At 45.7% G+C, this 26,980-nt stretch overlaps 2 protein-coding genes across 4 annotated transcripts in view; one reads left to right on the plus strand and one right to left on the minus strand.

Annotated features, from left to right (window-relative positions):
* Window positions 1–13,943, plus strand: part of CCNYL1 (cyclin Y like 1) — a 38,233-nt gene extending 24,290 nt beyond the window's left edge. For 2 of the 3 annotated variants that reach the window (XM_046018238.1, XM_046018239.1), the window contains 5 exons: window positions 1,077–1,128; window positions 3,014–3,133; window positions 6,632–6,798; window positions 10,479–10,641; window positions 12,291–13,943. In XM_046018238.1, coding sequence (XP_045874194.1) covers window positions 1,077–1,128; window positions 3,014–3,133; window positions 6,632–6,798; window positions 10,479–10,641; window positions 12,291–12,407 — 619 coding nt within the window. In that variant the 3' untranslated portion in view covers window positions 12,408–13,943. The remainder of the gene's footprint in view (window positions 1–1,076; window positions 1,129–3,013; window positions 3,134–6,631; window positions 6,799–10,478; window positions 10,642–12,290) is intronic. The other variant, XM_046018240.1, reaches the window with a different exon arrangement.
* Window positions 13,944–19,356: 5,413 nt separating this feature from the next.
* On the minus strand, window positions 19,357–25,757 carry FZD5 (frizzled class receptor 5). Its single transcript, XM_046018237.1, has one exon. It carries the CDS (start codon window positions 25,619–25,621, stop codon window positions 23,849–23,851), a length of 1,773 nt encoding a protein of 590 aa, XP_045874193.1. The 5' UTR covers window positions 25,622–25,757; the 3' UTR covers window positions 19,357–23,848.
* Window positions 25,758–26,980: the final 1,223 nt, after the last annotated feature.

The raw sequence follows: 26,980 nt of genomic DNA on the forward strand, positions 1-26,980 counted from the left end.
CCTTCAGCTCAGGTCATGATCTCGAGGTCCTGGGATCAAACCCCACATCGGGCTCCCTGCTCTGCGGAAGCCTGCTTCTCCCTCCCCCACTCCTCCTGCTTAAGTTCTCTCTCTTGCCATGTCAAATAAATAAATAAAATCTTTAAAAAAAAAAAAAAAGTGCTCTGTGAAAAAAGTGGCTTGTTCAGTTCACAACTAAGTCACAGGTTCTTTTCTTAACTGTCTTGCAGCATGCAAAAGTGTTTCATAAATATTTTCGAATTTTTCAGAATATTAGAAGGATCAAGGTTTAATAACACTGTTAAATCTTACTGCTTTATCAAGGATGTTCTTAAGTAGAAAAGAATTTTTTTCAACTGCAAGCGGCAGGGAAGACTGGTGTGGCAGGGTACCACTACCTTGGTTTATGTGCAAAACAAGCAGTTTTATTCCCTTTTGTCTACAGTCACTGAAAATGTCAAAAGTGTATGAGCAAGTAAGGTCTTTAGTATTCCTAATAAAAACAGTTTTGACTAAATGAGCCTCTGAAAAGGGGAGCCGCACACCTGGAGAACCACTGTCTAAATGGGAAAAGCGTATTACTGGGGCGACCTTTTATATGAAAAGAGGGTCTCTCTTAAAATTTAAGAAAAATTACATTTTTAACTTAAACTATGTAAGAGCGACTAGAAGAAATACATGATAATATATAATACAGAGAGAACAGGGAAAAAACATGGATTTCATATTCACATTTATTAAATTCTAAAGACTTTGCCCACCACTACTGGTTTATAAAATGTTCTTATGTATTCCAGTGTGCGGTTAGAGGAGTGAAAATACATTTGGTTTACTAGCATTGCCTGTGAGGGAAAGTCAGTGTTCTGAAAGGCACCTCTGGCTTGGCTGGTCATGGTAGGAGAGATTTCACAGAGGTCAGGAAACCCTCTGAAGGCCAGAATGCAAAAGAATTTGTAAAACTGTTTGCTTTTGTTGAAGGTTAAGCTTCTTCCACTCCCCTCTGTAATCCCAGCAGGTACTTTACAAAGATATTAATTCCTGAATTAATTTTTAAAACGCATGTTCTTATTTTTTAGAGATGCAAATAGATCCTTGGATATTTTTGATGAGAGATCACATCCACTCACAGTAAGTGTCAGTTTTATTGAAGTTGTATTTTTCTCTCATGCAGTTGCATTTATTTCATGCTGATTTGATTTGAAATTAATTACCAGAAGAAAATTACTCCCTCCAGCTTAAAGTCAAAATCATCTTTTTTTTTTTTTAAAGTTTTTATTTATTTATTTGATAGATCACAAGTAGGCAGAGAGGCAGGCAGGGGACGGGGAGCAGGCTTCCTGCTGAGCGGAGAACCTGATGCGGGGCTTGATCCCAGGACCCTGAGATCATGACATGAGCCGAAGGCAGAGGCTTAACCCACTGAGCCACCCAGGCGCCCTCGAAGTCAAAATCATCTTAAGTCTTCTTCCCTACCCCCTGTTGTGTCTAATCATTTTACCAAAGGAATGATGTATTAGGGATATATGAGAGCAAGAACTGAGCTGCAGCTTTGTAGAATTGGCTAAAGTGTGTAAATGTACCCTGATAACAGAAAATGTATCTTTTTAAAAGATAATTGTATACGTATTTGCAAATAAGCCTAACAAATATGTTGTGATCTCTCTGAAGAAAATTAGAAAATGATTTAAATGTTAAATTCTTTTTTTTTTTTTTAAAGATTTTATTTATTTATTTGACAGAGAGAGAGATCACAAGTAGGCAGAGAGGCAGGCAGAGAGAGAGGAGGAAGCAGGCTCCCCGCCGAGCAGAGAGCCCAATGCGGGGCTCGATCCAGGACCCTGAGATCATGACCTGAGCCGAAAGCAGCGGCTTAATCCACTGAGCCACCCAGGCGCCCCTAAATGTTAAATTCTTTAAAATAACAGGGAGCCTGAGTGGCTCAGTGGGGTAAGCCTCTGCCTTCAGCTCAGGTCATGATCTCAGGGTTCTGGGATCAAGCCCTGCATTGGGCTGTCTGCTCAGTGAGGAGTCTGCTTCCCCCCCCCCCCACCCCCGCCTGCCTCTCTGCCTTCTTGTGATCTCTGTCAAATAAATAAAATCTTTTAAAAAAAAGAAAACTTTTTTTTATTTTTTAAGATTTTATTTATTTGACAGAGAAAGCACACCAGCAGGGGGAACTGTAGGCAGAGGGATAAGCAGGCTCCTCGCTGAGCAGGTAGCTCGATGTGGCACTCAATCCCAGGACCTTGGGGTCATGACCTGAGTCAAAGGCAGACGCCCAACCAACTGAGCTACTCACCCATCCCTAAAATAACAATTTTCACTTCCTTAATTAATGACAGTTCACTCCCTCGGGTGCTCTCACCACGTGTGGCTGGTGACTATTACATAGGTCACACTGAAGAGTCTTATGGTTACAGGGAACAAACTGTTTTTCTTTATTTTTTTAAAGATGTATTTATCTGAAGGAGAGAGTGCACATGTGTACACGTGCAGATAGGCCAAGCAGGGGGAGGGAGAGAGAGAGAATCTCCAGCAGAGTCCCTGCTGAGTGTAGAATGCCATGAAGGGCTCAGTCTCCCCACCCTGAGATCATGACTTGACGGAAACCAAGAGCTGGATGCTTAACTGACTGAGCCACTCGGGCAGCCCAAAATTGTTTTTTCAGAGTTGATTGCAGAGAATTATAACATGTGATCAACCAGACTCTTGAGCCTAAAAATAGTTTTACATATAAATAGAAAGGAATATATATATAAGTTTTCTGAGGTCATGCCTGTATTTTTCTTTAACGAATGGTGGTGAGTATTGAATCACTATAGTATTTTAAGATCCCATAATCATAAAATACTATAGTATTTTAAGATTGTTTATATCTAAACCACTAAAAGACATGTCACCCAATCAAAATCATTTTGGGAACATGGGCCCAAATGTGAAGACTGCTGTATTATGGGCATTCAAGTACTTTTCCTCTGTGGATACTTAAACTGCATTTTTTTCCTTCTTTCAGAGAGAAAAGGTTCCAGAGGAATACTTTAAGCATGATCCTGAACACAAATTTATTTACAGATTTGTTCGTACTCTTTTCAGTGCTGCACAGCTAACAGCTGAGTGTGCAATAGTAACTTTGGTAAGATGGTTCTTCTTTCTTACAGCTTCTTTCTTCGATTTCAGTCTTATGGCACAGGGTATGGTCCTGCTTTTCACATAAAAATAAGTTCCTGAAATGATCATCAGAAGTTTAATTAAGAGAAACTTATTGAAAGTCAAATACACACATTCAAACTTAATATCATTATTTTTCAAAACATTGCTGTTGCTTTTCTCATCACAACAGAATGGCTGTTAAAGGCAGCAGGAGAGATTTCTGGTTTCTCCTTCCATACCTCTCAGTACACAGTTGTACACTCGGTGCACACATGTGCACACACAGGTGGTGTGCTGGGGGACCACAGGCAGTAACAGAACCGTCTGGTCCACAGGCAGAGACTCATTTGGTGTAGATCTAAGTTGAGTCGCAGATTATTTCGGTATTCCCCACACAGTTCTCATGTGTGTCTTGATTGAGAACTGTTGCCCTAAATTCTCTGTTCCTTGGGTGATGGGTGTTTCTCCATCCCTGGTGTCCTTTTGAGCCTGCCTGTGAAGTTGCCCAGGATTATAGTGCAGGAAGTACTTCTAAGGACCTTTGTGTTATCCATACAGAATTCCTGTGGTAAGATTTTATCATTTGAAAAATAAATTGTATTTAAGTGAGAGACAGCTGGGGTTATTTTCACTCCTCCGTACAGCAGACCTATAGGGGAAAGTTAACTATCTGGAGGGAAAGTTAACTGTCTGGAGGGAAAGAAAACTTAGGTCAGTGCTGTATTCCTTTAGTCCAGTTAGAATTTAGGAGAGGAGGCTTCTGTTTTTGAGCAGAGACCCCTCAGTGGGCACTCGGGCCGTTTCTTTGTGCTACAGACCATTCAGAGCCATCAGCTGAATATATGAAACTGAGCGTGAATCCGAGCTAGGCATAGGGAATTAAGAGTAGTAGCTGCTCAGATGCAGAGAAAAGTAGAGAAAAGTAGACAGAAGCTAGATCTGTAAGGACTACTAGCATTTAAGGGACACATCCTCAGAAGAGTGGCTAGAGTGGTAGGACCCAGGAGGGAATAATGAGAGATGCCAAGATATGAGAGGTTCACGGAGAGGGGTCAGAAGGGCAAATGCTGCCAACCAGTTGCCCATTGCATACCCACTGAATACCAAGTCTGTGTCACGAAGTGTTGAGGACGGAGAAAACAGGTGGAATAGAGTTCTTGCCTTGATCTAGCTTGTAGTCTAGCGAGGAAGAAATAAGTTGTTTTTTCATTTGCTTTTTCAGAAGAGTGTTACCTAAGTTTTTCAGGTAGTGGTAAATACCAGGGAGAGAGAGCAGCGTGAAGGGATAAAGTGATCGGAGGGGCTCACCATTGTAGATAGCGTGATCAGGACGAGCCTCTTGAAAGAGGTAGCACCTGGACCATGACCCGCCTGAGGAAGACAGTGAACTCTGTCTGGCATTACAGGCAGAGGGGCCAAATGCCAGACTCTTGAGATGGGAGCACGTTTTGTGTATTTAAGGAACAGTGAGGTGGCCAGTGTCAGAGGAAGAATGAGGGGAACAACATGTGAGATGAGGTCACCGCAAGGCACTGCTGTATCTCCTGGGGCCTTGTAGCTAGCAGACCGGGAAGGAGGGAAACTGCCATGGTTTGATGGAAAGCTCTGGTAGGTCTTGAGCAGGAGTATGAAGTGCTGTTCATTGAAGAGGTTGTCCTTGCTGCTTTGGGGACAGTGGACTGTAGCGGGAGTCAGCGTGGAGGCGGAGAGGTAAGGAGGCAGTGACGGTGACACAGCTGAGAAGTGACGAATAGAAATCAGTCGACTCACCGGTGAAGGGAGAAGCAACAAAACTGCTGGCGGGCTGGAACAGAAGTCAAATGGAGGCCCCAGCAACGAGGCCAGTAGTATTGCCCTTTAGGTTACTAGGAGAGGCTTGGGGAGTGCAAAATTGGGCTGAAGGCACAGAGGACCTCATGAGTGACAGCTGCAGAGGGCAGACTCTCACAGGTGAGGAAGCTGATGGGGGGTGAGAAGCCAGCAGGAGGCATTTTGTGTGAGCAGAGTGAGAGGAAGTGGGCTGGGGGGTGGGTGGGGGAGGATGGGGGCAGTGGGCAGTGTAAATCCGTTCGTGCTGGGGGAAATCTCTGGCAGAGAGGGAAGAGAATTCTTCAAAAAGAGATAATTGTGTAAACAGTTTTGCACAAGTGGGATGGGATCATCCAAGACTTACTTAAGTGAGAAAAAGAAAATCTCATTCCCACAGACACAGGAGAGCTAGTGGTATCAGTGAGGCGGGACGAATTCCAAGTTTCCCAGTGAAGAGGGTAGGACAGGAGGTTGAGAGATTGCCAGTGTTGTGTAAGTGCCTCTAATTATTCCCATAAAGTAGAGTTGGACCTTGTAGGTTCAACTTGTTCATTCTTAGGACACCTGAGAGAGCTGCGTTTGGGGGAATGGGAGCAGAATTTCACTAAGGACATAAAACGTTCAAGAACCATTTGTTTTTAAAAACAGTTGAGTTTGGAAAATATTGGCAGATCTGAGCTGGCAATCAGACAGCCTTCAGACAACAAACACACTCTAAAATTGGATATTTCTTGTCAAATGGCATATATACTCTTCTGCAGAGAACTCTCTGAAGTAACAACAAATTATCACTTACCTCTGTAGTCTTTACTCGGCTGTTAACTCTGGCCAGGGCTGGTGGAGCAGACATCTGATACTGTAACGGAGATCCGGGGGTCCCCTCACAGCGGGTTTAGAGGAGTCCCAGGGGTACAGAACCTGGGGCTCTGTTAGCACTTTAAAACCAACAGAATTGACTAAGCTGCAGGTAACAAACGGATTATCGTGAAATGATGATAATGGAGCTGTGAAAATGAGGGGATAGGAGAAGGACTGTCCTTTGTTTGAGTGTATGTTCCTTTAAAAGACACTTAACTATGGGGGGGGGAACTACTTGACAGCACACCTGTTTGTACTTGCCGTCCTGCTGTGCCACACAGCAGCCACTGGGGGGCTCTCTTGCCCATCAGTTTCTGTCCTCAGGCTTGTGCCACAAAAGGACTACTTTGAAAAGGCGAAGGCAAAATGTGCTCTGTATTATCCAGGGTTTTACATATTCAAGTATTATGTAAAATGACCATGTAATGACCAGCCAGCTGTGGTACCTTGCACAGGGTAGGCACTCAAGGGTTTATTGAACAACTGGAATCTGCAATCAGTTGTATTGAATCAGTTCCCTTTATGAATGGGAAGGTTAATAACCCAATGTCTGCCTTCAAGATGCCCTTTGCTGAGATGTCCATTCATTCCTGTGACAAAGGCTGGAAATTCACATGGGCAGAGTAGGCAACAGAAGTATCTGACCTACAACTGTGACCTGGCCTCTGGCTTTGGCTGGTGGGGCCAAGTCTTTGTAGACCTTTGTAGGAATAAAAGGCATGTCAAAAACAGATGAAATCTGTCATTCCTAACAGTTCTTATCACAGCACTTTAAACTGAACTAAAATCAAAGACCAGTGCTCTACTTTTGCAGGTTTACTTAGAAAGGCTTTTAACTTATGCTGAGATCGACATTTGTCCCACTAACTGGAAAAGAATTGTTTTGGGAGCCATTCTGCTTGCCTCCAAGGTTTGGGACGATCAGGCTGTATGGAATGTGGACTACTGCCAGATCCTCAAGGACATTACAGTTGAGGACATGTGAGTTTATAAGGTTTTGGTGAACTTTCTAACCATTTCCAGTGCCTCCATTGCTCCGGTAAAGTGTACATTTTAAGAAATATTTTTAAAGGTTACATTGTGCAAAGAACTGAAACAGGCATAAAATTACAGACTTCCCATCTGGCTACGGGATAACAATTCTTATTTCCCATCATTGATGGGTAGGTCTTAATGTGTTGTTTTAATAATCTGCTTGGTAAATTGATGTATATCTATATTTCTTTTTTTTTTTTTAAGATTTTATTTATTTATTTGACAGAGAGAAATCACAAGAGAGGCAGGCAGAGAGAGAGGAAGGGAAGCAGGCACTCTGCTGAGCAGAGAGCCCGATGCAGGACTCGATCCCAGGACCCTGAGATCATGACCTGAGCTGAAGGCAGCAGCTTAACCCACTGAGCCACCCAGGCGCCCCTATATTTCTTTTTTGTTGTTAAATATTTTATTTATTTATTTGATAGAGATCACAAGCAGGCAGAGAGGCAGGCGGAGAGAGGGAGAGGCAGGCTCCTTGCTGAGCAAAGATCCCGATGCAGGATTCGATCCTAGGACCCTGAGATCACGACCCAAGCCGAAGGCAGAGGCTTAACCCACTGAGCCACCCAGGCGCCCCTGAAGTATATATTTCTGCTGGGTTTTAGCATACATTTTACTGGCTTACACTCAACACAGTATTACAAATATCTTCATGGCTTTCTTAAAGCTGTCTACAGTTCGAGTTGATTTTAAAGAGGCCTATGGCCGACCTTTAAAATAAACGTTTGGCCACTATTAAGGTCTTAGGTTCTCTAGACCATTGAGAGGTGATACCTTCAGTCTGAGTCAGCTTTTGCTGGTCACTCTCTCCTTCTTATCTGAAGTTCTCTTGTTACAGAAGCCGTGGTACAAAAGTAGCCACGCGTATGGGTTCAGATCCCAGTGTTCCTGCTTCCTCCCATGCTAGGAGTATTGCACTTGTTTAAAAATAGGTCTGAGGAGTTAGGAAGCTCCTGTTGCTCAGGCGGTCCCGAAAAGAGCACTGGGACATGACCAGTGCCTGTCATACTCGAGAGCCTCCCGAGGCACTCAGCAACCACAGCGGCGCTTCGTGGGGCCTTCCGTCCACCGTGAGGGGGCTCCGTGCTGGTGGCGTGAGACACCAGACGTAACAAGGGCTTTTGATCTGGCCACCCTGGCTTCCGGGAAGGGCCCTGAGGGTGGTAGGCAGGATGAGCCAGCGAGGTATTTCCAGTAGATTCTCAGAGTGCCCATCTGAGAGTGAAAATGTCTTTGTGGGTGGCATTTGGGAAAATGTGGAAGAACGCGTCTTGATTATGCAGAAGAGCGTAGGAAGATTAAGATCATGGCAGGCAGTGGCAAGTTTGTTTTTGTTACCTCTGCCCGCTACTCTAGGTAAGATTGTCATTCAGAATTACCGAAGTGCACGTTTACGACTGAAGTGAGGACACTTGTGATGGGGGAGCCCAGTGATTGTTGGTGCTTGTCCGCGTGGCGTTTGATAATAGTGGAAACCGAGTGGGCATGGAGATGTTGCTTGCAGCTGCGGTAGCAAATGGTGTAATGGCAAATAATGGATTTGAAATAAATAAAAGTACTTTTGGAAGTTGCAGAAACTAAAGTGACTTTGATCACCACTGTCATCAGTCTGCAAACTCTGGTGCCTTGAAGGAAGGAAAATTTGTAATCAGACACTATAGCCCTACCATGGTGGCACCTGAAATTTTCTCAAAACCTTCAACGAAGCTGGCTGGGGCTCTGATTCTAGCGAGAACCTCGGAACATGCTGGGACGTGTGTGAGCTCGTAAGAATGAGTTTCCAGGAGCAGCGATGGCAGTGTCTGGCTACGGGAAGACCAGTTCCAAGCAGTACTTTCTGCGTATAAACAGAGAAGCACCAGGCGCTATGTTGATGATGATAGGCTGTTTTTGTTTATGGTCTTTGGAAATTGGAAAGCATTACAACCAAGTGTTTAGTACACATTTGCTTTGTCCCCCTGCTGTTGACTTCGATTTGCAATAGTCTCATTTTGAGTCTAAATTGAAGAATTGGTGTCTATCTGCTTTTTCTTCAAACTTTCCAACATCTATGCTTTAGAATATATTCCCCTTCAAAAGAATAAGTTAAACTGAGCAGCTGCTATTCAGAAGATCTGCTGTGCCTGTAAATGGTGTGCTATTCAGCCATTTGGCTATTTAAAAAACAAAAAACCCAGAAGATGCGTATTCTATAGGCATAATGCTTCTCTCCAGTGATTAAACCTTTATTAATAGACATGTTAATCCTATGAAGTACTGTATTTCTACACAATTAAAATGTATTAGCGGAGAAAATATAAAAGGGATAGTGAAGTGCATTTATTCCTGTGGTAAATTAAGTCCTGATTAGCTGATTATCAAAACATTATCTGATTTACATTTCTATAGACTTACAGCCATATGAACAGGAAATTAAATTTGGAAGTAGGTACAATTGGGTTTAAAATTCAACAAATGAGAACTTCACTCTGCTCATACTCTGAATGCTCTCCCTACCACACAGGAGAACATCAACATTTGTTGACCTATCCAACAGATAAAATACTAAAACTTTAAAGCCGAGAAACCAAATATGTTATAAAGTAAGCTGCTCGTGTTTGCTCGGGTACTTAGCATGTTTATGGAATTCTCCAAAGGATGACTGTGAAAGTGGTCAATTTTCTATTTACTAAACATTGAGCAAGTGAGCCCGAATGGTCATGTGGAGCCTAGGACTGCTCCCAGCATTGCTTTCCTGTTCTGTTGAACTTGCTCCCTGCGGGCGTGCTCGCCCTTTCTGGCAAGAGGGTGGCACCACATCTTGGGGTCGCATTCCCAACATGAGAGAAAGCCTGTTTGAGTCCAGTGTCCGACCAGAGGTCACATCATAGTGAGTTTAGTCGAGCCAAGACATCTCTTTGATCGTTCTGCCTTCCAGAGTTTAAAAAAGTGCATCCTGTCCTATCAGAGTGACAATTTCTTGCCGTAGTAAAATGAAGGTGAACAGAGACGTGCATTTATGTATGCCCTTTGACATAGCCCTGTGCACTGGGGCAGGGGGAGGGGATTCCTTTTTCCAAGCAATGTAGCTTAGTTATTTATTTATTTGAGATGAATCCTTGTTGCTTCAAGAGTTTTTCCCCCTCAGAGATAATAGCAGTGACTCTCGATGGATCCATTTGTTGCCGTGGTGATGTGCCCACTCCTTTTGTTGGCGCGTCTCTACTTCAATAAGCCCCTTCCTGTTACCGGCCCGGTGAAAATGTCTGCAAGTTCTTCAGAGCTAATAAACAGCGTACATCATTCCTTTCATCTGATCACTATAGCGGGGCCTTGTGAGTGAGCATAGAGCATGAATCGTACAGCTGCACTAATGGAACTCTGAAGAATGAGCCCCTGAGTCAGCAGCAGGAGTGCCTAAGAGGGCCGTAACCTCTTCCCCCTTGTCCCAGGCTCCAAGTGCTGGGATGCAGAAAGACCACAAATAGCTGCACCTTGTTTGAACGCTAGTGTACTAATCCACTGGGAGCTTCTGTTTGCTCCAAAATAGAATTTAGAGCCCTCCCTGTAGCTCAGGAGGATATTTTTGAAGATAGCCCGGTTGACTAAAATTGTCTTGTGTTGGTTTTGTTGTCTCCCCCCCCCAGGAATGAGATGGAAAGGCATTTTTTGGAGCTACTTCAATTTAATATTAATGTTCCCGCCAGTGTTTATGCCAAATACTACTTTGACCTTCGCTCCTTAGCAGATGACAACAACTTGAATTTTCTATTTGCTCCTCTTAGCAAAGAAAGAGCACAAAACCTAGAGGTAAGGCTGTGAAATCGTTAGTTGGGGTTTCTGTTGGCCGCTAAAACCAGCATCTGTGGCTAAAGCTCATTAAGCAGTGATTATCAAATTGGAAAGACTGAAATTAACACATCGAAGAGTTTATTAACCCTTTGGTGGCATATTTCCTGTGTCTTTTCTGATTTATGTAAGAATCTCACATTATTTTTAAAAGATATGTAGATATCTGTGACCATAATTCAGAATATTTCAGTCAAATTTAACCTTTTTTTTCAAATTTAACATGTTAATTTTATCCTTCCATATAATCATACAATTATATATATATAGAATTTCTTAAAATTGTATCCTTAATCATATCTATGTACATAATTTCTTACAATTGTATTCCCAATCATATGTACATACTCGCCATTCTTTTTTTAAGGTTTTCTTTATTTATTTGGGGGAGAGACGGACACAGAGCAAACATGGGGGGGGGCAGAAGGAGAGGGAGAAGCAGACTTCCCACTGAGCAGGAAGTGTGACATGGGGGCTCCATCCCAGGACCCTGATCATGACCTGAGCCCAAAGGCAGATGCTTAATCGACTGAGCCACCCAGGTGCCCCTCTACTCACTGTCCTTCACAGTCTCTTACTCAGTTTGCAAATTCATGCCACTGTTTTTTACAGATGCCACAGTTCAGTCCCATGAGTTCATTAGACAAAGCATCTGTGGCTCACCTGAGACTTAGACTGTATCTGTGTTTCAGTTACTGCCGTAGAGAGCCTGTGGGTTTTTAATGAAAATGGTAAAGGATATGAGACAAAGGAATTAATGGTTTATGACTTATAGTGAGTTTACAGCAAAAGTATGGGGTGGCTCAATGGGTTAAAGCCTCTGCCTTTGGCTCAGGTCATGATCCCAGGGTCCTGGGATCAAGCCCCGCATCAGGCTCTCTGCTCCGCGGGGAGCCTGCTTCCTCCTCTTTCTCTCTGCCTGCCTCTCTGCCTACTTGTGATCTCTGTCTGTCAAATAAATAAATAAAATCTTTAAAAAAAAAAAAAAAAGAATTCTCTTGCTAAAAAAAGTATTCACAACTGAAATTTCGAGACACTTAAAATGGACACTTCTTGCAGCATCTTGGTGTAGTTCGCAGTCAGGTATTTTCTACCACGGTTAATGTGCAAGTGAAAGAGCACTTTTTGGTGCTTCGGTCGTTAGACCTGTGACCTTCCAATAAGGTCCAGACATGCCTGCCCTGCTAGAATCTGCTTAGAGGACATAATAACCAATGAAGACTAGAAGCTGAATGGCTGCGAAACACTGGTTTTTGCCCAGGTTGATGTTCACTGTGTTGACGAACAGGCGGACAGGGGACAGGTGGTACTGCCGTTAGGGGCCTAACACAACACCTGCGACATCTTTGGAACCCAGTTGGTAAACAGCACATTCTTCCTTGCCCAGCGATCTAATTACAGCCTTTTCAGGATATTACCTTAGTGAATTGTCAGAAAGTAGCACCCCAGAATCTGGGAATGTAGACCTCTGCGATCCAAAGGATCAGTAACTGAACTCTGAAGGAGTATGGCTGTGTGAATTCTCAGTGAGGCTTTTTGGTGGTTTTTTTTCGCCCAAGGTTGGAACGCTTTTTTAAAATTCGTTCTTGTGTTCTCTTTGACTTTCCCAGGCCATTTCCAGATTGTGCGAAGACAAATACAAAGACTTGTGTAGAGCTGCTATGAGAAGGTCTTTCAGCGCTGATAACTTCATTGGTATTCAGCGCTCTAATGCCATCCTCTCTTAAGGGAGAAGGGAGGGGTTGTAACATCACGAACCCCTCAATCTACAGGGACTGGAGAAATACCACCTCTCCTGCTCAAAAACCAGCAAAGTTAGTATTTTCATCTAAAAGAAAGACCTCGAATTCAAGAAACTCATGGACCGCAAGGATTATGGTCACAGGAAAGAATGGGACCTTGTTAATGCAACACACTCTTTTGTCCTTTTTAATGTAAACAGAGTTACAAAAACCACTCCAAAGCAAAAGCTCCAACCCGCACACGGGCATCTGCTTACTATGTAGGCTGATAGCTGTGAACTAAGTGAGGGTTTTTAACAGCTTAGATTTTTAAACTTTAAAGACACTAACTATATAACTTTTATGTTTTTCCTATTTTTCTTGCCCCTCCCCCCCATATTGCTGCATATTTCTTTAGCATCAATGCAGTATTACCAACGGTGAAAACATGGGACTCCTAACAACTCATAAAGCCACTTAGGAACAGACTGTAGCATTGTGTTAGGTATTGAAGGGTTCTTCCTCCTTTATCACTGAAGCTGCTAGTCATTATTGGCAATCAGTGTAAACCAAAACGCTGCTGGATAACACTGGTCACTCAAATTCTTTGCAAGCACTACTTATTAGCATATTAGTATGTTTAGGGTCATAAACAGAGAAAGTATGTTATCGATGATTATCTACTTCTATTGGGTCCACGCTGCATTTCTTGTGAACTATAATAATGGTGCTTCTCATTTTCTGATGATTTTCCTCTTTATTAAATACCTGTATTAAAAGATATTTTCACAATGCCAACCAACATGGTGGTCCAGTGGTAACAAGCAGGTAGTGAAAAGGTGTCCTGAAAAACTTAGAGCAGCTTTAAGCTTTTAACCTAGTGTGCCTGGGCCCTCTGGGGCACAGCCGAAGGATAAATGCTACACACTGATAAAACACCATTTAAAAGTTTAGTTGTTTCTTGTAAACCTACCTACTTTTGTAAATTTTAAATATGAAGCTTTTCATTATAGTATTTTTGTTTCAGCCAATGTGTGCCATCTTCAAGAGGGGCTGAAACAAAAATACTATAATGAAAAGCAGTTTTTCATTATAGTATTTTTGTTTCAGCCCCTCTTGAAGATGGCACACATTGGCTAAAACAAAAAAATTAAAATGAAAAGCCTAGTATTTAAAATTTACAAAACTGGGTAAGTTTATAAGGAATAATTAAACTTTCAAATGGTGTTTTATCACTGTGTAGCATTCATCCTTCCACAGGTATCAAAGCTTAAAACTGCACTAAGACTAGAGGGATGCCTTGTACCTTCATAGATGCGCCCTCCCCTTTTTAAAATCGTTCTTTGCAGGGCTTGCGCTGCTTACCTGCTTTGGTCACCAGAATTTCTTTTTCCTACATTTGTAAAGAGTATGAAGAGCAGTGATAATTCACATGTAACAAACCAAAAGGAACTGGACTCTAATAGTAGTCATCTGAAAGTAGGTGATCTGGAACAGCTCCTCTAGCCTACCTGGTAACCTGGCTGGAGGGGGGTCTCATTTCGAGTCCTGCTGTTTAAGAGGAACCCTCACCTCAGGCTTTAAAGGGCAGGGAGTTAAGTAACCAATCTTTTAGGAGATTGGTAATGATGTCACTTAAACTTGAAATGTTAAAAAAAAAAAAAAAAAGTGTTCTTAACTATGTGAAATCTTTCTCCTACCTTCTCAAATGTAATCCTAGGAATTTTGCCTGTAAACATAGCATTTCTGGGTCAGGAATACTTTCTCCATATAGCAAGTCTTCATTATTATATTGAGTGCTGCAGGTTCCGTCATTTTTAAAGGACAGACATACAAATGATGATAAATAACAGTATATAAAATATTACAATCTACCACCTCAAAAAGCATTGTTTATGGAGTTCGGAGCTTGGAGATTCAAGTATTGATTGCAGTTTTATTTTGAAAAGAATGCTACAACTTATGTGGTTTTTCTTCCTCATGTTTATATTAAAAGCTAATAAAATCTATTTTAATTAAAATACGGCTAGTGTGTTTGTAACCTTTCAGTTTACATAGCATTACATCTCTGCCTAACTTGAGTGCTTTTCCGTCCGCTCTAATGGTGAGCGGAGTCTTAAAGCAATTTCAAACTGACCGTGATTTGATTTGACCCTTGCCTCCAGTTAAGTGTTGTCATTATTTCTTTGGCTTCTGCTCTTTTCAACCTGAAGATCAGTTAGTACACTTAAAATCACTGGCCACCGTACTCCGAGGCATTGCAGCTCGTTATTGTGCCACGACTGGAAGGTTAAATTAGGTAGACTATACCAGAGAGAAGGAATTACAAGAATAGTGCATAAATTATACAATGTGAGTTATATGAGGATTTTAAGCAGTTAAAACGTAGGAAAAAAATGAAACTAGATTTGTGGTTGCTGTAAAGTGAAACAACTCACATATTTGGACTTTGAAATACTCTTCAAAGCTACATTTCAGTGAGAAATACGGCAGATCTTCATCAGGTTGAAGACCTGAGCCACCCAGGGTAAGCGAGGCTCTGTAAACCCTGAGAGTCTTGCTGTATTTTCGTCCACCTTAATTCACTGCCTAAGGTCAAATCTTCAGCTGATCACTTTGTTCTTGATAAACTGCTGATGAGGTTAAATGATCTGATTTCACTTAGAAGGGCAATCTGTCACAAATCACTGTAAGACCGTACCCTTCACCATGCCAACTACTAAGGAGAACTGTTGGCATGAGCGGTCAGAGGCGACGTGAAGATCTTGGGTGGGAGGCTGGACAGGACTAGCTTCAAGAACGAGTTGCCAGGACAGGCAGAATCACAAATTGTTCTTTCCCGTTTGGCTTTAGTTCTAGAAGACAGTACAGCCATCTTGGTAAATGGGAAATTGAGTCAACTTGGGGTAAAAGTAATACACATCCCTGAAAGCTCACAGGTTCTCTGACAAATAATGGGCATGGAAACTGGTCACTAGTAGGGTAGTAACTATGGCAGTTTTCTCAGGGCTTTATACCTAGGAAGAGTTTGTTCCCTAAATAAGACTAAAAAACAATACCTCAACTCGTTTATCTTCGGTTTTAGATTTTTTCCTTATTCGAATACCAACTTCGGTGAAACTGTTAACTGATATATTGTGAACTGAGTTAAGTATTTACAAGGAAAAGACAAAGGTCTGAAGTCTGTCTGAACCAAATGAAATTGCCATTTTTGTAAGTAAAAAACGGCTGCTCATAAGCACTTTCACATAGCTCTGCTAAGACATTCATAAGGCCTAATGCTTCTGGCTGAAGAGAAACTTTCTCCGTGCTCTATCAGATTCCATCACAACCTTCTTGACATTTACGCTTAATGCACCCCATGTATGTATGCCCGTATATTACTGAAATCCAACACCACTGAATCTTGGTTTTTTAAGAGTTCAATGTTCATTGCTTGGTTTATTTTTCCTATATGTATAAATACCCTATTCCCTGAATTTTCTTAAAAAATTCCCTTAAAAGAAGAATGCTGAAGCCAGTTTTTATGGGAGAACCATTCACTCTATGTCCGTATTATACAATGTTTTTGGATAAGCTGAGCTGCAGCGTACAAGTTAGCCAAAATCTTTCATCACCAAGACTTCTCTCTACTCACATGTGAAATGACTACAACTGTTGCTTCACAGAGCTACTTGGAAATGCACTTGAATCTGTAGATGACATGCAGCATCTATCATGGTAAGGATTTGACTACCTAAAGTCTTAACCGTTAGCCACTCACTGACCTGGTTGGCCAGACAGAGCAAGAAAGCAAACAGTCCAGGAGCCCTTCAGAAAAGCCAATTCCTGCGGATCACACGTGCAAGCAGCTTGGTTTCAGAGGCAATTTTCACTACTTTTAAGAACATGTACTTAATTTGATACAAATTTTAAGAATACCAGTTTGTGGTTGGGGATCTCTAGGGTGCAGAAAGAATTAAGAATGAAACAATATAGAAATGAAGAGGAATCTAACAACAAATGAGAAAATGTTAACATTCTTCTAAGAAGGAATCAATTAGGTTTTAATGATTATAACTGCTAGGAAAGGAACTAAATCTGAATGGATTAGAGAAATTCGGTGATTGCCTTAGAACCCAAGGTCCTCAAGAAGGTATCAATGGCATCCACTTCAAGACCTCAAATTATTCTGCTAGCTTTTGGTTTCGGGGTGGTTTTTTTAGAGGCGGGGAGAGAATCTTAAACAGGCTCCACGCCCAGCCCAGAGCCCAAAGCAGGGCTTGATCTTGGCACCCTGAGATCATGACCTGAGCCAAAAATCAAGAGTTGGATGTTTAACTGACGGAGCCACCCAGGTGCGCCCACCACCAGCTTTTTCTTAAAACATCTATTCCTGGGTGCCTGGGTGGCTCAGTGGGTTAAGCCGCTGCCTTCGACTTGGGTCATGATCTCAGGGTCCTGGGATCGAGTTCCGCATCGGGCTCTCTGCTCAGCGGGGAGCCTGCTTCCCTCTCTCTCTCTGCCTGCTTCTCTGTCTACTTGTGATCGCTCTCTGTCAAATAACTAAATAAAATCTTAAAAAAAAAAAAAAAATCCATTCCTTCACCTTACCACTCTCAGTTCTACAAACCTTCTAGCCCAGATGGGAGCCCCATTACGTCCTCACTTTGGAACAGTCTCAAAAGCAGATCTTCCGTGTGTCCCCCTCCCACCTCTGATGAGGGTCCTCCCTCAATAAGATCATCTCCCCTCTGCTAGTGTCCAGTGGCAATGCTTGATGTTGGTTACTACTATGACCCATACGGGGCTCCAGGAAATACAGGATTTATGTGGCTCCGGGCTAATCCGGCCCTTGTAATCCAGTATAGTCACCGACTTGAGAGAGCTCCTGTTTCCACAAAGCAGCTGTTCGCTATATACTGTGCCCTTGTTCACTCCGCTGATCTGCCCACAACCCAAGGTGGATCTCCTCAGTCTCGGTAGCATCCCCACCTTCCAGCTCCAAGACTCATTTCACCCAGCATTAGGAACAGACGCCTCACTTAAGGTAGCCTTCTCGTCGCACGGAGGGGATTTCATTCCACTTTTTAATACCAGCCTTCTGCATCTAACCCTCCACCAATGTATCCCCTTCTGCTTCAAAACTGCATCTTCCCAACATGAGGATGGGGCAATTTGACCTTGATCGGTCCTTTTACTTGTCCTATTATTTCTCGAGATACAGTCCCCGGACCACCTACCTCTCATCCGCTGAAAGGGCCTGTGACAAGGGCTCCTCTAAATGCAATGTGGATCCTGAATTGGATCCTCGACCAGACAAAGAGCATCAGTGGAAAATCTGGTGAGATCCAAATCAAGTCTGGAGTTAACAGGAATGTGCCGGTGTTGGTTTCTTCATTGTGACAGCGTACTATGACGACGTGTTAGCATGAGGGCCAAGCGGGAAAGGAGTATGTAAGAACTGGATTATCTTTGTAACTTTTCTGTAAACCTGAAATAATTCCAAAATAAAGTTTACTAAAAAGAGGGCGGGGAGGGGTCAGCAGCTTCTTGGGCCCTACTGAATTTCAATTCTTGGAGCTTAAGTCTATGAATCTGCATTTTTTAATAGGAACTCCAAAAGATTCCATCAATTCCCTTTCCATTCCATGATGACCAGTGGCTTCGGCCTTGCCTTACCTTACCCTGATCTAATCCTTTAGATCCTCTTAACCCTAAGGTAAGTCCTATTATGCCACTTTCACAGATGAGAAAAGTGAATCCTCAGAGATTAATGTGTCCAGGATCACGGAGCCTGTAAATGGTGGAGCTGGACCTTGAATCCCTAGCCTTCTAGCTGCCAAGCCTTTAAGCATAACCCTTCTACTGCCTCTCAATCCTGTTTTCATTAATGACCAATTAAAGACCTCTAGATCACTAAAAGAATAATTCCAGTAATAATTCTGGTAACACTCTGGACTCACCTGTTTCTCCAACCTGCTAAGTGTCTACAGTCCCTTTGGCTCCAGCTTATGGCTTTGCCCTGACCCCCTTTTCCACCGGGGGAAAATAAGCAATGTGAAAGCCCCGGGAAGACCTGCCAGCCAGAGTCCTGTACACGGAAGGTACTGTTGCTCCTGTCAGGATCCAGCTCACCTACAGTATTTTCGGTTCTGCTTCTCCCAACTGCCCCAGCTTCTGTGGGAATCTGATAACCCTCATAGCACTCACTCTGACATTAAATTACATACTCTCGTATCATTATTCACCTCTTATCGGATTTGTCTTATCTCCCCCAAACAAAATTTTAAGCTCCTAATTACCCAGCTCCTCCTATATACGTAGGCCCCCGAGCACAGCCGGAGCCAAGAACAGGAGGCAGTGGCTCGCGGACTGGTAGCTAATCTGCATTTTGTCCGAGCAGCAGCCAGCAGAAAGTCCTCTGACCATGGGATCTCAGGTTTGCTGAGCATCTGTCCAGATTATCGGGGACATGCCAATTCCAAATCAATTTCTATCCTCTTATCTGGGCTCCCTGACTTGCAGGTAGAGCTTAATACCAAGCTGGGGGTCTAACTGCTGAATGACTGTAAACCGTTTTGAGAGTCCCTGCCCCCCAACTGGAAACACAAAACAACAGTGTCCCCTCTATTCAAAGAGGCTGAGTAGAGAGTACAGCGGGAGGGCTGACAAACTAGAACACACGCTTGGGCAATGTCTCGGGTCTTAGGTGTATTTCCCTTCATTTCCTCAAGTGAATCACGATTCAGTCAGAGGATCGGCAGGAGAAACCTATGAAGTATATTCAAGTAAAACATGTGTCCATTAGTTTTGCTTCCGGTGACTAGAATTTGCTTGAATTTTGTATCAATGAAAACACTGCCGCTTTAAGCACATCTGAGAAATCAGATGACGAAATCAGAACCCACCTATCTCCTCAGGGACTCTTAGAAAGCAGTGTGTGTCTCCATAAAAGCATGAGGAGAAAAAGACGTGTACAGCATCTCTTTATTTTCTTTACCATTGCTTTAATGCACTTTAAAATTTATCTACATCAATTGGGAACAAAGAAACAAAAATAGACATTTCTTTGTTTTTCATAAATAACTACTCTCCATATTTGATAAAAATTTCAAACCATTATTTTACCTTCCCACAAATATAATACATACAAAATCTTTTCTGAAATAATAAGGTCAGCAAATTAAGGATCTCAAGACTAACATAACCACATACAACTGCTGTTCTACGGACTTCCAGGAACCAAACAAGAAACAAAAACTTCTTAATCAAGATGCTCTGGGTTACCTTTTGTCAATGTTATGGATTCAGAATTATAATCATCTGCCAATAATGACTTATAGATTCAAGTTGATTGTCTCCAAATAGAATACCGCTGGCTCTGACCTGTGAGTTCTGGATCTGACATGACAGTGAGGCTGCATGACAGGCACTATGCGTCCGTGAAAACCAGAAAAAGGACTGAACGTCCTGGACTCCACCTACTGACTCGGTATGTGCCTCATTTGGCTCAGTAATAAATTCACCTGCACCAAACCCGTATCGAAAGTCACTAAATCTCTCATATATATAATATATATTACGTATATACACACCCACAACACACACATACTACACATACAGTTTCTAACAACATGGAGTGCTATCGCCTCAAATGATGTACCGTGGACATGATCCCGGCTGAAAGAAATCCTGGGAATTGTCACTGAGCTGATAGAAGCTTTTCGAGTTCTGAGTCAGGTTACTTAGTTACTTCCATCCTGCCCACCCTTTGCCCCGCTTTAATGTCTTGGTAGCTTTTTTCCCCTCAGAATCACCCTCCCCCCACCCCCCCACTCCAGGCATATTTTCTTTCCAGGATGCCTTGATTGGACTTCGGAGGCAAGAGAAGGCGATTCGCAGCCACTGTACCTCACTCACACCTGCCTAGATTTGTGATGTTCTCCATCCCGTTTGCCACAGTTGGTGTTAGAAAGCAGTTACTCAAAGCTTTGTCCCTCCTACCTGCCTTGGTCTTTCTGTAGAGCTCAAAAATGAAAGAAGCCCCTTTAGCAGGGGTAGCAGTTCATTACAATATACAACTACATTTCCTAGCCCTGGGGTTCCCATTCTGTACTTGAGAGTGCAGGTCACCCACACTGTTGTTAAGGCTCAGTGTGGGATCCATGGGGTTTTCTCCTGGCAGCCAGAGTCAGGGTTAGCGCAGCCCTGGCCCAGGAGGAAACAGCCTAATGAATATCAACCTGGAAACAGTGCTGTCGGCACATGATTTCAGCTTGTACATGCGTGCAATTACACACAACACACACACACACACGCACACACACATACACACACACAGGCCTGTCATTGCGAACAGTCATGTGGAAAGATGACAAAGGTTTGCAAAGATAAACCAATAAGGCACCAAGAAAAATTATTTTCAGCCAATTTAGACATCAAAATGTGAGGAGGGAAATACTGTAAGTTAAAGAGACTTCCTAAAGTCTGGCTAACCGATTCACTAAGAGGTCACATTAGTTCCTTTTGACAACCTTCTACATCTTCACCCCCAATCTATGACGTGATACAATGCTAAAAGCTGAACTGTGAAAGGGGCAGCCTGGAAGCCGTGAGTGCCATTCAACGGAACCATAAATCCTCTTCAAGGGCACAAAGCTACCTGTGAAGAAGTTGCTAGATTTCTCCCCCTCCTCCTCCCAACACGCATTTCATTTTATTTGTTTTCATGAGTATGGATTGTTTGCATAATAAAAGTACAAATTGGGGAAAGAGCCTGTGGGATATAAGCAGAAGGTGACCATAAATAGATCTGACCTCTCTCCTCTGGGTAGGGGTAGGGGGGTGGGCAGTAGTTAAGACCTGAGGGAAGCAGGTGGGCTTTTATCTTCGAGGGAAGGAAGCGGCAGGCCTGAGAACACAGACTGAAAACAAAGGGGCATCTCTAGGATTGGTTCTACAACTAGACCCCAAAAGACATTACCTACATCATCACCTCTCCTGGGCTTTGTGTCCTCTGTCAACACCTTTTTTCTGTCTGGTTTTGTTTAATTGGTCATTCTCTAAGAGTTGGCATGTTGCCAAAATGAAAAAAAAATTTTTTAAAGAGGAATTAATCCACTTTCATCCATTTCATGCCACAACTTTTAGATACACTGTGCATCATTTCCAGATCCCTCCACAAAGAAAAAGTAAGGGGGACAATGCAAATTAAGCACAATGACTGAAGGTAGCAGAACAATCTCTGTACTTTCTGGGAAGACACACTGAGGGAAGGGGTCAAGGTGACCACAAAAGGTTCTCATTTGAAAAACGGAAGAATAATTGGCCCTCAGACAGGGAATCTACTCCAAAGTTCTAATCCACAGCTTCTAAATAAGGACAGGAATAAGATGTGCAAAGTTCTGTAGTTCTACGTACTAAGTTTTGTTGAACCCACCGAAATTTTAACTTGTGCATTTTTATAAACACAAACAGCTTTTGACAGTCTGCAAAACTACAATACCCGGCTTCTCCCTGCAGCAAAGGGTTTCAGTTCACTATGGGAACTATGCAGGTCTTTCCCTAAAACCCATGAAGTGAAAACTGACCCAGATTTAAACCTTACTTTCCCAACTTCGATATAAATGAAGCTCAAATGCCCAGAATTGTCATCTTGTCATTTTCCTAGGGAGCCATTCTAAATTTTCCAATTGTTTTTGCTGTTTTAGCTTCCTAAATATAGTCCCCACTCAACCCTGGTCACTGGCATTTTGCAGGCCAATGCACTCTCGCCTCCTTCCCCAAGTCATGGCCTCAGACTCTTCACGAAGGAACAGTTGAACAGATTAGAAAAGCAAACAGAATTCTTTAATAGGAAAGAAATGTGTGTGCGTGTGCGTGTGTGTTCATACATAGGCCTTCGTATACAAATGGTTAAGAAGATTTAGGAAAACAGAATTCTCTAACAGCAAAGTGCATGTGTATTTGCATGTGGGTTCATGCAAGTGTGTGCTCATCAATACACAGGTTTTCTCAGGGAAAAAAAAGAGAGAGAGAGAGAGAGAGAAACAAACTGATGTGGGGGAGAGAGGTCAGCTTTCCTCCTGCAGCAGCAGGACCCTGATCCATATTTTAGAAGCTCATGCAAGTGTATCCTGTGTGTCATTTGTTTTGAGAGACTGCAGAAAGACGTGTTTTGCTGCTTGGAGACTATATGACTATTAAACTAGTCCAAAGTCCAGGGACACTTATTTTTCCCTCCTTGCTGCCCATGTTTGTTCACAGGTAGCCAGCCTCCCTCCCCCCAGTTCAAGCACCCCATTCAAGGGTGGGTGTGGTTTCTTAATCACAGCTCTCCAGGAGAGGAGGAATAAGAAAAGCAAAAAGACTGTTTAACATGATAAAGGAGGTGGGATGGGTGGAGCAGATAAGAGAAGTGTTGGAAATTTACTTAATTACTGGAGGTGTGTTTAGTCCTTAAATCTAAAAAAGCAGCCCCTTTAACGACTATCTCTAAGTATTTCCAGAAGAAGGGAGAGGGAGATTACTTTGACCAAAATCAGAACACAGGTTCTTTAAAAAAATTAAAAAAAACTGGGATCACGGAAGCCTATTAAGAACCACCCACTCCTTCTCTGGCACAAAGCTGCCATTTTACCAGTCTAGAACTCAAGCTCAACCAATCACCATCCCTTAGGTCTTCAATTTTCCAAATATTTATTCCGGCACTGTATAATGCCACCTCTAACTTATTCAAGACAACGCTGGGTGCTGTTAAGAGTAAGAATGATTACAAGTACTACAGAAAAGAAACTGAAGCTCGATAAATAAAATCGTCAAACACTCTCTAACCTTGTCACTTTGAGGGGGCCCTAACCACATTATGCTCCCCCTCCTTGGCATGAATTGGGGTTTTCCCCTAACTCAGGGACTATAAACAGAGACAAGCAGCTCACCTTAAAGCATCTTGGACACTTTAAGCAGTGAAAGGAGAAAACAAGCTGAGAAAGCACACCCAACAACTCCCCAGTCATAGCAACCTAAACTTTCACTGTTCACATTTTTTTTAAAGACACAAGTATAGGAAATATATTTTCCCAATTAGACCACACAGTTCAAAGAAACCTGAACCAAGCGGAACTTCATTATAATGCCAACCTTAGGATTGTAAAGCCCCCAAAGCAAAGGTAAATTTTGTTGCCAAAATGCAACAAAGTTAAAAATTAAGAAAACTACATATAAATTAAAAACAGGGTTTCCCTATTAAAAAAAAAAAAAAAGGTAGTAAGAAACGCAAAATGACAGCTGAGCCCCTTTGAGAAGTCCTGGGACAGGTGCTCCTTGAAAGGGCCCTTTTCCCCTCTCCAAGTTGCCCCAGGAGGGGGCATCAGCACCATGAAGGAAAACGGAAGTGAACTTGGCAAAGCTACCAAACAAAACACCCCCTCCCCCCTCAACTCCCGGCCCCTCTGGGCCTCGGCCTCCTACACGTGCGACAGGGACACCTGCTTGTGGTAGGCGGCGGCCGCGGCGGCGGCTGTGGGGGGGCCCGGCGGCCCGGTCCTGCCCGTGAGCGCGGCGCTCGCGTCATAGTCCCCAGCCGCGGTGGCGCCGCCGCTCTTGTGGCCCCGCCGCGGGCGGCAGCAGCAGCGGCTCGTGAAGCGTCGCCATGACTCCACAGTCTTGCCGGACCAAATCCAGACGCCCGACGTGATGCCCACCACTAGGCACATGAAGTACTTGAGCATGAGCACCCAGTACTCCGGCTTGGCGCGCGGCTGGCCGGCGTCGGGGCCCGGGCACGCGCAGGTGAGCGCCGCCTCCCAGCTCTCGCGATAGTGCTGCTCGTACAGGTAGCAGGCCACCACGATGCTGGCCGGCACGGTGTAGAGCAGCGTGAAGATGCCGATGCGGATCATCAGCTTCTCCAGCTTGTCCGTCTTGGTGCCGCCCTGCTTGATGACGCTGCGGATGCGGAAGAGCGACACGAAGCCCGCCAGGAGGAAGAGGGTGCCCACCAGCAGATAGAGCACCAGCGGGCCCAGCACGAAGCCGCGGAGCGAGTTCAAGTTCTGGTTGCCCACGTAGCAGATGCCGGCCACCGGGTCCCCGTCCACGGAGCTCAGCGCCAGCGCCGTGATGGACTTGACGCTGGGGATGAGCCACGCGGCCAGGTGGAAGTACTGTGCGTAGCCGGCGATGGCCTCGTTGCCCCACTTCATGCCGGCTGCCAAGAACCAGGTGAGCGACAGGATGACCCACCAGATGGAGCTGGCCATCCCAAAGAAGTAGACCAGCAGGAAGACGACAGTGCACAGCGCAGGGCCTGTTGTCTCGTAGTGAATGTGGCTATGCTCGCGGCTGCAGGCGACGCTGGCATGGCCCACCACCAGGCGCACCAGGAAGCCCAGCGACACGCACAAGTAACAGGCCGACAGGAAAATGATGGGGCGCTCAGGGTAGCGGAAGCGTTCCATGTCTATCAGGAAGGTGGCCACCGTGGTGGAGGTGGAGATGAAGCACAGCACAGACCACAGGCCAATCCAGAAGGTGGCGAACGTGCGCTCGTCGGGGCTGAAGGAGGGCTGGTAGCAGGGCACCGCGCAGTTGGGCACCTGGCCCGTGCGCACCTTGTTGTAGAGTGGGTGCGACTCCTTCAGAATGGGCACGAAGGGCTCACGGCACTTGCACACCGACGGGCCCCCGGCAGCGCACTCGCCCCCGGAGGCCGGGGCCCCTGCTGGGCCTGGGAGGGTGGGTTTGGCCGGGAAGGGCCTGGGGGGCGCGGTTGTGGCCTCGCTGCGGTTGTAATCCATGCACAGGACCTCGGCGTCGCGGCCCAGCACCGGGAGGCGGTCGCAGCTCATGCGCTCCGGCCAGGCGAAGCCGTACTGCCGCATGAGCGGCGAGCAGCCGGCCTTGGCGCGCTCGCACACGGAGCGGCAGGGCGGCAGCGGTTTGTGGTAGTCCGGCAGGCAGATGGGCGTGTACATGGAGCACAGGAAGAAGCGCAGGTCCGGAGAGCAGTGGATCTCCACCAGCGGCCAGAACTGGTGCACCTCCAGGCCAGCCTCGTCCTGCGTGTCGTGGTTGAACTGGTTGGGCATGTGCGTCAGGTTGTAGCCGATGCCGCGGCACATGGGCACTGTGATTTCCTGGCACACGGGGGCCTTGGAGGCAGCCGCCGCCCGGCCCGCCAGCTGCGCCAGGAGCAGCAGCAGCAACGAGGGCGGTGCGGACGGGTCAGGCCGAGCCATAGCCCCCTCCCTACCCTCGCCTCGCCTGCCGCAGCCCGCGCGGGGCCCACGCAGCCAGGGGAAACTCGGCCGGCCTTTCCGCGGACTTGTGTGTGGCGCCGGGGCTGGCAACCTGTTGGTTTCTTTTTCTCTTAAATCCGTCCAAAGAAAAAATGTTTCGGGAAGGCGCTGCCTCCGCAGGCAGCGCTCAGCTCTTCTCCAGATAGAGTGGGGAGGGACGGCTAGGGCTCCGATTCCAGGGAAAATACTCTTTAAAAAAGAAGCTGGGGGGAGAAGAAAAATTGCAACCACTCCCAATTAGAGGCGAGTCAACGGCACAGTCCCCGCAAGCGCTCTTCAAATCTCTTAAGTTAACGTCTCTCCGTTCCTTCCCCTCCGCCTCCGGGAACCAAACTACCGACTCCCAGCCCATCCCCAGCCCCCCTCCTCCCTCCACGCCGGGCCCTCCGGGCTGTACCCCGGGGTCAGAAAGCTCAGCCGCCTGGAAAAGGGCGGAGGAACGGGGGAGAGAACGGGGAGAAAGGGGAAGGCGCGGGCTCTCACCTTCGCGGATCCCGAGAGAAGCAGATAGTCGGCCCCCAGCCTGGGTGCTCCGACCCTGGGACACTCGCTCAGAAATGCGACTCAGAGACGGGCTGGCATCCGGAAAGTTTGGCGATAGGCTGGGTAATCCGAGGCGCGGCACATGGCAGCAGGTGGGGGCGTCTCAGACAGGGGGTCGCACCCTGAACGTGGTCGCCGCAGGCTGGTCACTCGCCCTCTCCTCCTCCGGGGCCCCCCGCATGATCCGAGCGGGGCAGAGCAGGAGCAGGCCGTGCGTTCCACCGGGGGCGGGGAGCCAGACGAAGGGCGAGCGCGCCTGGCAGCACCTGGGCGGGAGAAAGGCGGTGTGCGGCCCCCAAGGGATCCCGCTGCCTCAGTGCACCGCGAGCAGCCGGCGCTGGCCCCGCCGGCACTGCATGGTGCTCGCCCGCCGCCGCGTCCAGCCCGCTGCTCTCCTCCTCCCCTGCAGGGGGCTCCGCGCTCCAGCGGACGCCTGGGGGCGGTGGCGGCGCTCCCGGGACGCGCCCGGCTCGGCTCCTCCCCCGCGCTCTCCCACTCTTTCGCCCACCTCCGGCGGGTACAGAACGGCGCGAGGCAGCGACAGCACCGCGGACACCGATGCGAGCTGACTGGCCTGTCCCGCCCCGCCCGGGTCACCTGCCTCTAAAGCCTGCCGGGAGGCCCCGCCCCTTCCCCGCCCCCTCGCGCCGGGGCTCGGTTAGTGGGCCGCCCCGCCACGTTCTCCGCGCGTCCCCGCCCATTGCCCCGCGGGCTCGGCCTCTCCCCCGGCGCCCTCCGGCCCCGCCCGGAGCCGGC

The sequence above is a fragment of the Meles meles genome, chromosome 9 (assembly GCF_922984935.1).
Source record: "Meles meles chromosome 9, mMelMel3.1 paternal haplotype, whole genome shotgun sequence".
Classification (NCBI taxonomy): domain Eukaryota; kingdom Metazoa; phylum Chordata; class Mammalia; order Carnivora; family Mustelidae; genus Meles; species Meles meles.

Excerpts from the sequence above, each read along its gene's own strand:
- FZD5 (XM_046018237.1), bottom strand. The coding sequence starts at position 25,621 with ATGGCTCGGCCTGACCCGTCCGCACCGCCCTCGTTGCTGCTGCTGCTC.